The sequence below is a fragment of the Penicillium malachiteum genome (assembly GCF_028827825.1).
Source record: "Penicillium malachiteum strain IBT 17515 chromosome Unknown utg000002l:1.0-8849297.0:1.0-8852440.0, whole genome shotgun sequence".
NCBI classification, from domain to species: domain Eukaryota; kingdom Fungi; phylum Ascomycota; class Eurotiomycetes; order Eurotiales; family Aspergillaceae; genus Penicillium; species Penicillium malachiteum.
The window spans coordinates 554,230-566,295 of record NW_026643095.1 but is presented as its reverse complement, the minus strand read 5'-3'; the positions used below and the strand labels follow the sequence as shown (position 1 = coordinate 566,295).

Sequence of the window (12,066 nt, the reverse complement as noted above, 5' to 3'; positions counted from 1 at the left end):
CTAACGAGAATGAGAGGGAGCTCGAAAACAAGAAGCGCAGGTAATCATGAAATTGAACTGAAAATTTACATTTAAGTTATAGAACTAGGAGTCTAGTACTTGGTAACTAGTAGAATAAGAGATAAAAATTACGTTACTCATATTATTGGACTGTAGGTCCGAGAGGCCTTAGATCCTTAGCCTGGCACACACACATTCCTTCACCTCTCCACACTGCCACAGTAGCACCGCCATCCTCCACCTGGGCACACATATACCTACGCTAGGCAATGCTTAGACATGTTCAATCACATTCAATTATTATTAGTCTTTTGGTCTAGTCAGATAGCCCTGAAGCATACTACCCAAACCTTGGGAAGCAACTCACATAACAGATAGAGCCTGACCCAGGTGCCTAGTTTATAATACAAGCTCAGAGAGAATGGGAGTAGTCAAGCAGTGGTGACTCAGTTGGCTAGATTGTAAGATGTAAGGATTCATCTCTTCTCATTACTTCCGAAATTCATACTAATTATTACAGTGCAAATCTTGAAGTCCCGTGTTCGCTCACGGCCACTGCTATCTCGTATTATATTTTTTTTGGTCCTTTCTCCTATTCGTACGGCCACTGGTAGACTACAGTAGCGTTAAAAATGTTTGCGTTATGATTTTTACCGCCTTTATTCCCGCCTTCTAGATTAGGCTAGCTCGAAAGTATAGAGATAGACAAAATGATAGCAACGCGTGTAATTATAGTATCAATATTGGATCTATCTAAATGCTGTTTGATTTGATATTTGATTTAAAGACTCATAAGTTCTATAAATTATGGGTGGTATGTAGGCTATTGAATTTACTGGATGTCCTGGCAGAAAGAAAATGCGGTAGAATAAAGGCGGTAGAATAAAGGCGGTAGAATCCATAACGCAAACATTTTTAACGCTATGTATTTGCCTGTGGGTTACAGTGGTGTTAAAAAAAGTTTGCAGTACGATTTTTACCGTCTTATATCCCGCCTTCCTAATGGAGCTAATAACCTATAATATAGATCTCGAATAAGACTGGAAAACATATTATAAAAAACAATAATAACACTACAGAAATCTCTAGCTGATTTATACGCTCTTTAAGGTATAAAAGATAATTAAAAATGGTCGTCGATTAAAAAGTTCACAGACTAAGTGAACTTCCTCTGGCAGAATGAGCGGCAGAATAAAGGCGGTAAAAATCATGCTGCAAACTTTTTTAACACCACTGTACAGTGGCAGGAAAAAGGTTTGCACCAGCGCTAGTAATAGACTAAACTATATGCGGTTGACCGCCTATATTTCAACTGACCGCCTAGGCGGTCAGCACCGGTCCATACTACACGCCCGCCCGGGTTATTATTATTATGTACAAATATGCCGCAAACGCCGCGGAAACACGTCGAATTAGACGCCTACACACACACGCAAATATGCACTTTGAAGCATACAGGCTTGACATACAAGCAGCTACAACTTCATTTTCCAAATATACCGTTTGATACGCTCAAATCGACGGTTCAACGTGCGAAAAATCGTGTTAAAAATGAGACCTCGCCGCGATCGGGTCGACCAAAGAACATTACCGATATGGATAAAGCAGTACTATTTGCTGAGATTGATCGCAATCCACGTCTCAAAATAGTCGATTTGATTGCTAAGCTTGAGGTTGAATGCTGTGCTAAGACCTTAATGAACTGTCTTCGTGAGTGTAGCATGCGTAAATGGCGTGTGCTGAAACGACCCGAATTGACTGGATCGCATGCCACGCAGAGACTCGCCTAGGCTCTACGTGTCCGAAACTACACTCCTGAGCAGTGGAGAAGGATCTTCTGGTCTGATGAATCAATAATTGAGCGAGAGAGGGGTGCGTGTCCTGAATGGACCTTTACACGACCAAGATACCAGATTGAAAAGCAAGATATTCAGACCTACCCTTATAAAGGGATTAAAAAGATGTTTTGGGCTGCATTTTCTGGTATGAGGCGTCGTTTTGGGTTAATACCTTTATCGAGGGACCCTGATGCAGCACGTACTGGGATTACTCAATGGGTTATTCTTAAGCTTTATCAACAAATGTTACCAACTTTAATGGATGGAGTTGAGGGTGCGATTTTTATGCAAGATAACGCACCAACATATACCGCTTATGTTGTACGTGACTGGCTTGCTGAGCAGAGCTTTGAGCTTATGATTTGGCATCCTAAATCACCTGATTTAAATCCTATTGAGAACCTATGGGCGATATTAAAAGCAAAGCTTTATGGTGAGCATAAAGAGCTTTATCATATGCCAGATAATGAGGCTATACGGGATCAGATGATTATTTGGGCCCAAGAGGCTTGGTCTAGTATCGATCTATCAATTCTTGATAATTTGGCCGTGACCATGCCTCACCGCGTCGAGCAAATTATCAAGTATGAGGGCTGGTACACTAGCTATTGAATTTATTGTATTCATTCGGCAGAAATACCGGCAGAAAAACCGGCAGAATATTCGTATGCCAAGCCGCTATTTTAGCGCTGGTGCAAACTTTTTTCCAGTGACTGTATATGCTAGTGTCACGGTGCCCCACTCTTATTATTTATTACCTTCGGGCTTACTATACTCACCATTCTTATCTACCGTGAGTTTTAATTGACTCCATAAAAATTGATATATGCTGACCTAATAAGCAGTGGTAACTCAGTTGGCTAGAGTGTAAGATTGCAAATCTTGAAGTCCCGTGTTCGACTCACGGTCACTGCTACCGCATACTATTTTTTGGTCCTTTCCCCTACCTATTCCTGCGCTTAATTAGCAAGCGGTAACTTGTTTTTTTTCGATGACTAATTGTATATTCCTGAATCCCAGCCAACAATGCTCATTGCCAGAGTTAGAGCCAGGGTTTCAGTCTAGCCACAGCCCGTTCATGGTCTTGATGCACACTTTTATATACCTTATGAGTCATTGGTTTCTTTTCATAACTCTTGCGGTCCAGGTTCTTACTTCTCGATAGTCAGTTGAAACTTAAACCCCAAGGGCTACGAGGTCGACGATTTTCAGGAGAATGTAGAACAGTAACATCACAGCTCCTGCCACGAGCCCAATCCTTCCAACCGTCTCTGGTCCTCTCCAGGGCTGTCAACCGCCACATGCAACAGTTCTACAGCCCAACTCTCGGCAACTACATGTGCAGTTAGTCATCTAGGCACACCCTTCCAAGGTTCCAAGGTTCACAAGGGCACCTAAACTTACAGACACTCCCACAACCAGGCCGATCTTTCCGGCCATCGACTCCGGCCATCGACCTCGGACCAAGTCATCGCTCCAGCTTTCCTATGCGTCTACATACATACATGATATAGGTAAGCAGTCAGTCACACATGCTTCAAAAGCAGCTTGAGAGGGGTACATAGTAAACTTACCTATCCCGGGAGTCAGGATTGCGAGGACGGTGAGGAGAAAGTAAAAATGCTTCATTTTGTGTAAGGTTTTTAGCTGGTGATATCGAATGCGCAGTAAAATTGAGGACTAAGTAGGCCCCAGATAACAAGTGCTGCTGAAGTGAAGGGGAAGTGAAGAAAGGGAAATGAAGGAGAACTTACAAGGTTGACCTCCAGGGCTCAGGAAGGGAAGGTGTTTTCTATGAAATTTACTTCATTAGAGATAACTCGAGGAAGGTAGGGCCTCGCGATAATGCCTACCTAGGTACGCAACCTTGGAAGTAGGTATAACCTTGAAATGTTGGACTTTACTCCTGTGGAGTTGTCCGCCCTAGTCTTACTACCCTAATACACTGTAGCTAGCCGTCAACATGAATATAACTTTTAAAGAATTTGAATTTAATATTACAGTGATGAAACTAATGTACACTACATCTCCCTGGGGGAGTGTATGTTCGGTGGTGTGCTGTGATCCACTAATCAACTACCACATGAATCGCTGGATCTTGCCTGGCTCTTGCGGCCACTCAAATCCCTTGTAAAGGAACATGTATCCAGTCACCGCATTGATAGCAATGAACCACAGGGTCTCAATGAATCTGGGGGCGTTAGTGGCCAAGTCAGCCAGCTCTCGCTCCCGTTCAGACTGCGGACGCTGTTTGCGGAATGCCGCGAGACTCGGCGTTGGGGGGAGATGGAGACGCCACATCACCCAGGGGATGATAAAGTAGCGTGGCTCGACCAGCGGAGCAGTGATAAGAGACAGAGAAGTTGCTGCGAGCCATACGAGAATAAAGCTGACTCGTTGAACACCTGTTTGTTCCTTCTGGCGTTTAATCAAGCCTTCCTGCACCTTAGCATAGGCTTCAGCAGTAATGGGGTCGGGTTGTGGCTGTTTCTGTTTCTGTTTCTGCTGCTTGGGCTTAGGCTTGGGCTGTTGCTCCTTCTTAGCTGCAGCCTTCTCATTCGCTCGGCGGGCTTTTCTGTTCTCCGCAGGTTGTTGCTCAGGGGCAGTTTGAGCTGCCGGTGTCTGAGGTGCCGCTTGAGGAACTCGGATCAATCGAGGGGGTGCCTGGTTGATGGCGAAACCACAAGTAGAGATGATAGCCCATGCGCAAAGAAAGTAGGCAATAACAGCAGCATACTTAATGGCAGGGTGAACGCCCAACAGAAGGCGGAACACGTAGAAAACATAGTGGCGGTTATCAGCAAGAGTAAAAGGATGTACGACTGTGTTGAAATGCACAATAGCAAGCATGATGAGAAGGACAATCAAAGCAGTGAGCAGCTTTGGAAGTTGCTTATGTTTCTGTGGAAGGCCATAGTCGAGATACTTGGACAGGAGGTGCTTGGGGAGAACGAGATTCACAACAGGAATGACCAGCAAGGGCCAAGAAAAGAAGGCAAAATACGGCCAAATGTAAAGCATTTGAGCCAAGTGTATGCCAGCTGTATGAAACTCTTTGTGGCCTGAATCCCAAATGGTTAGCTCCAATGTCCATGGAGAATGCCGTATGTGATTGAAAGGGAAGATGCGACTTACCAAGGACCACGCCATCGTTCCAAAAGACGAATGCTCCAAAGGCCGTAAGAATGATTAAGTGAGGGATCATAGGAATCACTGTAGAGAATGGATTTCTCAGGCTGACAGTAGCGAAGGAAATTGCAGTCTTAAAGTAGTCTAAAATAAATCAAATTAGGATTGGGCTCAATGAATCAACAGAAAGATACGTACCCGCCAGTGTGGCCTCCGATACAAGGGGATCATAAACCTCATTCTTCAAACCACTCTTCAAAATGCTGCACATATCAGATGACTGGCAAGTTTCGGAAGATAATCTGATCTTGCGAACGACTTGCAGTCCACCAAGAAATGCCGAGACCCAAAAGATGTTTGTTTGTCGACAAGCAAGCGCAGCCAATCCAGCTACAAGGAACACCAGCGTGGAAAGGAAGGAGGTAATTCCGGAGGTATTTGTGCGCTTCAGATCCCAATTGTATGCCTCGACGACGACAAGGAGTGCAAGGATGTCGGTATAGTAAAGAGCCGAAAAAAAGAACAGTGGCGGGAACAGACAGATATTCAAGACAGAATGACTGAGCCACGCCCCCATGGGACGGCTATTCTTCACCTTGTGTACAGCATCCGACAGCGTCTGAAGTCTCCATGGAAGAAACACGGCATTGGTAAAGAGATTGGTTCTGCGGAGGGCATCGGTAGCGATCTCTGTTGGGAATTGGCCGCGAGAAAGCATTATGGCGCACAGGAGATAGGACCATAGATACAAGCCGGGTGGTGTAGTGATTTTGGGATCCCAGTGTGTCCATTCGTGTCTCCAGTATGCTTGCGCTTGTGGGACGTGGAATACTTCATCGAGGTATGGTTCGGGGACTCGGGATTGGACTTGAGCTCGCCAGATCGGAATCAAAAGCAGTGTAAATGGAATGGCGTAACGCGCCGCGCGACTAATAGTCGATTCGGAAGCGGAACTCATTTTGGCCCAAAGCTCAAAGAGCAGGACTGAAGGTTGATGACGTGTTAAGAAATTTGGGGAGATGGGAAAACAGAACTCCTAGGTACTCCGCATATAGCCACCTGGAATTTTAGATCCGGCAGAAAATGAAGCTCTATACTCCGCCTCCGCCCACCTCCGCCGACATTAACCCCTGGAGTAGTCCAGCCTTGCGGTCAACATCAATATACATACAAGAATATGAAAATTTAATTTCTACTTACTCTGACTGATATATATATATGAATTGTCCAAATATTAGTAGTTTACTTCCAGCTACATTTTCTCGTCTCTTGGTCGTGCTACTAATAACTACTCTCATACTCGAGACAGGCGTGGAGCTCACCTACCATCTTTCCCCATTTTTCGGAAGCCAACCGAACCTGGGTAGCCAGACCAGTACACTGCTTCGCTTCCTCCGAGAAGTCCTCTAGAGCATCCAAGCTATGTGTGATAAACCACCCACCTCCTCTTTCGTGATACGATTTCTCTGTGCTTGCAGTGCGCCCCTGTTCGCACGACCAATTGTGAAAGCCTCGTCATGCGATAATATCACAAATGCCTTGCAGTAAATTTCATGTCACAAATTATTCTCACATATCATCGATGAGACAACTTCTTAACGACGGGTCCCTTTTTTGACCAAAGATTTCAATCCATCAGTCGGCTGTAAGTCCGTCAAGGTGATTGATTCTGCACTAGAGCTCGACGGTCCGATCCAAAGAAATCCCATGAGACTCAAAGCAGTTGGCGCTGTACTCAATAGCTCACCTAGGAGAGCTGGAAGATAGCCGCATTCTTGACATTGTCGATGAATTGATTGGATGCTCTGCCTCCAAATTCATGTGAGAGTGTCGAAAAGCCATTGCAAAGGTTTCCAAAAAATAAGGAAGAATTGGAAATAAAGTGGGAAGAAAGATCAATGATGAAAATCATCAGATGAGCGATAGTTAATCAGGACGGAAATAGATGGACTGATCGATACTGCGAGTCTGAGTCCGTCACAGGCGAACTTTATTTAGACAGCCCAACCCTTGCTACTGATTGCAGTGTATTCAGAAGGCCACGTCCGCAAAATCAGCTAAGTCGGTTCGACTGACCACTTGAATTTGTGATGATATTTGTCCGCAAGTCCAGTCGAAGGCTGGAGCCTGCGCCCGCCGCTGAGGTCTGAGTGTCGAACCTACTCCGTCCAGACATTTTAGCAGTTCGCGCCGAGCTTCGAACTTCTTCAGAGTGTTGGATGTAAACTCAATTTTGGATCTGCGGCACTTGCTTGAAGTTGTGAGTCGGCAGCTGGAACCTGCTGAAAGGAAGAATAGCCTCGCAACGAATTGCCATCTTTACATCTTGGCCATCTGCATGAACATTTGGGTAAAGCGTCATGGAAGAATTCCAAGTCTCAACCGTCGCTATAAATTGTAACTTTTTGCTGACTTCACTTCGCTTAATTTGCCTTGACAACTTACTGAGCCAAGCGGTTGGCTATCGCTGGCTTTTCCCTTCTCATTGTCCTTTCAATCTAAGAAATTCTCGGGTAACTTTGCCCAGTCAGACCGTCACAGACTTGGCAATGGGATAATAATCGGCTAGCTTGGTTACTGGAATGCATCATGATCAACATGAAGTTCTCTTTGGAGTTCGGGCATTATGGCGTGGCACGCTTGTCATACTTCCACCTCGGTCACACCGCGATCTCCACCTACACCATGTGGATTCTTCAGCTGTCCTGGAACACGGGCATTTGATTAATCCTGACTCGGAGATCCTCAGTAAGAGCTACTATGGCCTGCCTGTTGGGCTGCCGGGACCGTTAACCGCCTGTGAGGTGGGCTGAGATCATGCTTCATGTCAGACATGTAGTAGCTCATCACCAATCGCTTTGGATTTCTTTCGCCATGGCCGAATCAATAGAATATGAGACCGAGGAATCAATGTGTCCAGAACTGATTATCGCGTTGATGTTTTAGTCAGTCTGCTTTTTCGCCAACACTACAATGAAACTAGTATAAATAACCTTGATTTGGATTCGCCCTTTTTATTTAAATTTTGCCAATTCATCAGCCTTCTCTGCGGTCTCGAATCCTACATAGTATCTCCAGGGCTTCCTGTTACATTGAGACACAACCTTGGAATCCACGCGAAAAAGCACCTAGTCGTCGAAACTGCGTTTGTGCATTACTCTTCTTCTTTGACGAATAGTCCTACCACTGGCATCATCAAGACCAGAAACCTCGTCGTGGCACAACATCTCAAAATGCAATCTGAAAAGACACCCCTCCACGGGCCCATCAATGAGAAGACCCAACCCTACCTTTTTGCGATCAAGCATCTCATTGACGCCCGGGCTGGTGAAATCTTGCACAAAAGCAACTTTGGCGGTGGCTGGGAAAAATGGCTTCAATTAGAAGTAGCCGCCGAGCTCGACATGCCTCACACGATTGACGTCCTTTGTGAGCAGTCCATCTGGCCAGGCTCGTCAGATCGGGTTGATCTCTGGCTGCAGGACCCACAGGCAAATTATCAAAACCTGAATCCAGCGGATATTGCAGAGGAACAGTGCTTATTCCAACTGCGGCGCCGGCAGGGGTTCATACAAAAGCACGATAATGAGCAGCTGAAGAACCTTGGCCAGATACATAAGCTAGGCCAGCAAGTCGGAATTGAGTTGAAGTGTCGCACGTACCTGCAGAAGCCAGCCGACCTGCAAGCCAAATTCCTGGAAGATGTGGTGAAGATTCATAATAAGCCGCTTGTTTCGTGTAAGTTAGTGGCGTTGGCGGTGACGGTCGATGAGTTGGACGTGCACCGAGAGCTTTCGAAGAAATTCGGGAATGTCGAGGTTTATTGGGATCGTGTGTCGGATCATGTTCCGATATGGTTGCTTTATGTGGAGGTTCCTTGGAAGGTTTGAACCAAAATACAGATTGAGGCCCGGGGTTGAATGCTACTAGGTATACCTATGTAGTAGGTATTTACCGCCTACATCCATTCAAGTTTGATTTTCGTGCTGGTCTCGTTTTGGTGGTTGATATCGGCTCTCTCGTAGTTGGGGCTAGACTCATATTCAAATGTTATTGGTCGTTCTTGTCTTGCGTCTTGGGGTGAAAAAATACTAATCCATGGCAGATACAAATTTTGTGCGCACTTAACATACCTAGATAGTATCGTTGAAATTCCAAAATCCATCATTTGAAAGAGATTCAGCCCGATGGCAGTAAGCAATTCAGCTTCTAAGGTTTGAAAGCACTGGTAGCTTATAGTACCTATGGACATGGGACATTGATGAGACAGTTATAACAAAGTAGGAGCACTTGAGTGCTAGTATGGATACTAGGGCAATACTAAATAGTAACTACTATATGTAGCCCTATCATACTAGATTCAAGCTGATTGTACCTAGGTATTAGTAGTAGTATAACTTGAATCCACATGTGCATAGATTAAACATTTGAAAGTAACATACTGGTTACGATGATAGGATTAAATTAGAACAGGGACCATGACTGCCCAGGTTACGGTGTTATGTATAGTGGGTATGAGGAATGTTCATATAGTATCGAGATATGTAGTATCCGAGTACTACAATCAACTTGAAGTTCAAGTACTACCTATGTAGCTAGTGCACAGGGTAGCGACGTATATTACTTCAGGCTCCGAGTCCGAAGACGCTCACGGGTATAGCCTGAGAGTACTATTACAGAGTAGAAACCATGGAAGGGTTAGGCAAGCGTAGTAGTGATTAAGTCATTAAGAGACCTCAACTTTGGAACTGGGCATGACCTTCAAATGTTGGATCGGACAGATAACTTCAAGTTCATTTCATCGCATTCAGAGACAATATGTGTACCTCGAGTGTATCGACAGTGTGAGATTCAAATTACTGATATACTCACATTTCAAAGATGCCGCTTCCTTTTCGCCGTGGATCATAGCCTGAACCTCAAGAGACTCTAAAACAGGACCAACCGAATGGATTAAACCAAACGGAAAAAAACAAAAACATCTAGACCCGTCAGCGGGACAGATATTGTCCGAGTCAGAGGTAGAAATATAGTAGGTGATAGTGACGACTATAAAGAAATTCAACTTGAGCGATCAGGGCATACAAATGCTCTTCAAAGATATCATTTGAGAGAACATAATGAAGGTGAAATAAAGTATGCTCGTTCTTACCATACTACTGCCGAGGATCCCCATATTGCACATCACCTTTACTTTCTTGAGGAAGATCTCCGAGAGGTTGTTCAAGAAGAAATATCAATTCAACTTGATATCTCAAACAAGGATACTAAAGACTCAGAAAAACTTGAGTTTTTGAATAAGAGATATTGGCTCTTGGAGCAAAAGTGGTGGTATTCTTACTGGTGTCTAAGAGAGGGATATCAGTGAAGGGCTTTTGATCTATGGCGCTCTCATCCGAAATGGTATATGCATCGGGTGCTGAAGGAAGATTGTGCTTCTAGGAATGGTTGCTGTGCGCGTGGATGTGGGCGTTGTAATCTTCGCGAACCTTCTCCTAGACGAAAGCTTGGAGTTGGGCATTGTACTGTTGAATGTGACTGTTGTCGCATGGCTCGAGGGTTTGAAGTTTCCGAAGAAGACAAGAAGGCATTGAAAAAGGAATATCGTGAAATGATCAACATACTCCCTAAGCACCTACTTGTTCGAGTTGCAACATGGGGGCTTGTTGGTGATTGCTTTGAAGACCCGTTTGATATGATTCAGATTGATGCGCCACCAAGCTATGAAAGTTGATATGAAGAGATTATATTAGCTAGATGACAATCAAGTTACTATTGATGCTTCCAGGAGTCCAGGCCTCTTCAAATGTTATAGATAGAGGAGGGGCTAAACCCAAAACAGGAACACTAGACCAGATTAGGATATTCACCATCACGTTAAGCTCTAAGTTGCAAACAAGACAAACACATACATTTAGCAATCATCAGGACGCGATTCGATCCCGCAATATGGTCGCCATGCCGCACTGACGGCGCAAAAGCCTCGATATTCCTCAATTAATTCTGATAGAAAAACTACGATTCTTACAACCCTTAAGAAATAATGGCTTTCCCTCTTCCGCGGGGCATCACTCCCTCTGAGATTGCCTTTCTCGCCGAGATGGAGACCGTGACTATCGTGCCCCGACAGCGCCTCGAGGGTCTTGAGTTACTAGGTGTGAGTAATTTATCGGATTTCGAGCATCTACATTCCGAACCTGTACACTAACTCAATTGAAGGGCCCCGTCGAGCCTCTTGTTCCACCTCGTCGCGCATCCCTTCCACTCTGGCTCGCCCTCCTACTTAAACGCCAACGACGCGCCAACATTATACCTCCATCATGGTTACACCCAGATCCACTTGGCCTAATCCTCGAGGTGGAATCGCAGCATCAAGATTATAAAAACTCCTTCTCGCCCCCTCCTCCACTGCCGGGTCAACCTAGCATCAATAGCTTTGGAAAAGAAGCCAATCCCCGAGCACAATACACACCAGATGGAGATAGATACTATGCCGCACCGCCGTTTCTACCTCAAAATACTGCACATGGAGGAGACTTTACAAAGGAGACACCAGCTTTACCATTCCATTGGGTGGAAGTCGGGAATATGCTACTTGATGCAGCAAGTGATGACCTTGTTGAGCCCGATCAAATTCGACGATTACTAAAAGACTTGCGTGAGGTGCGCATGTCGAAGATGAGATCTGGCGTGGATGTCCTCGATGCAGCCGCGACTGTTGGAGGTGGAGTTGCGCTGACTGGAGTGGGCGCAATGGAGCTGGGTGAAGAACGTGGTTTTGTGGCTGGTGTAGTGGATAATCTTCGGTATGTTGACTATGGAATTCCGACTACGGAAGACTGTTGGAGCTTTTCTTATTGACTGGATTATTAGCAAAATCGGCGCTTCGAAAGAACAAGCTAGACGTGAACAATTGGCCGACCAGCGCGCAAACGGCCAATACTCGGCGACTCAAGATGAAGAAGAAGACTACATGGAGTTTTAGAGAGAAAAAAAAAGTGCATGGGCTTTGTGTTTTTGGGGATTTTTCTTTGGCGTTTAAAGGTGCATGGGCGATGCGGATCAATGCCCCCAGAACGAATATTCAATGTATATAGAC

The 12,066-nt window shown here is 45.1% G+C and overlaps 4 protein-coding genes across 4 annotated transcripts; 3 read left to right on the top strand and 1 right to left on the bottom strand.

The window, feature by feature from the left end:
• Window positions 1-1,382: 1,382 nt before the first annotated feature.
• Window positions 1,383-2,450, top strand: N7483_003259 (uncharacterized protein; the record flags this gene model as incomplete). Its single annotated transcript, XM_057086696.1, has 2 exons — window positions 1,383-1,736; window positions 1,791-2,450. 2 exons carry the CDS (start codon window positions 1,383-1,385, stop codon window positions 2,448-2,450), a joined length of 1,014 nt encoding a protein of 337 aa, XP_056946525.1.
• Window positions 2,451-3,914: 1,464 nt separating this feature from the next.
• Window positions 3,915-5,925, bottom strand: alg10 (dolichyl-P-Glc:Glc(2)Man(9)GlcNAc(2)-PP-dolichol alpha-1,2- glucosyltransferase; the record flags this gene model as incomplete). The annotated part of the gene is made up of 3 exons (XM_057086695.1): window positions 3,915-4,900; window positions 4,974-5,111; window positions 5,166-5,925. 3 exons carry the CDS (start codon window positions 5,923-5,925, stop codon window positions 3,915-3,917), a joined length of 1,884 nt encoding a protein of 627 aa, XP_056946524.1.
• A 2,275-nt stretch (window positions 5,926-8,200) lies between these two features.
• On the top strand, window positions 8,201-8,857 carry N7483_003257 (uncharacterized protein; the record flags this gene model as incomplete). The annotated part of the gene is made up of 1 exon (XM_057086694.1): window positions 8,201-8,857. The coding sequence occupies one exon, from the start codon at window positions 8,201-8,203 to the stop codon at window positions 8,855-8,857; it is 657 nt and encodes a 218-aa protein (XP_056946523.1).
• A 2,153-nt stretch (window positions 8,858-11,010) lies between these two features.
• psf2 (DNA replication protein PSF2) lies at window positions 11,011-11,952 on the top strand (the record flags this gene model as incomplete). The annotated part of the gene is made up of 3 exons (XM_057086693.1): window positions 11,011-11,124; window positions 11,187-11,773; window positions 11,841-11,952. The coding sequence occupies 3 exons, from the start codon at window positions 11,011-11,013 to the stop codon at window positions 11,950-11,952; spliced, it is 813 nt and encodes a 270-aa protein (XP_056946522.1).
• Window positions 11,953-12,066: the final 114 nt, after the last annotated feature.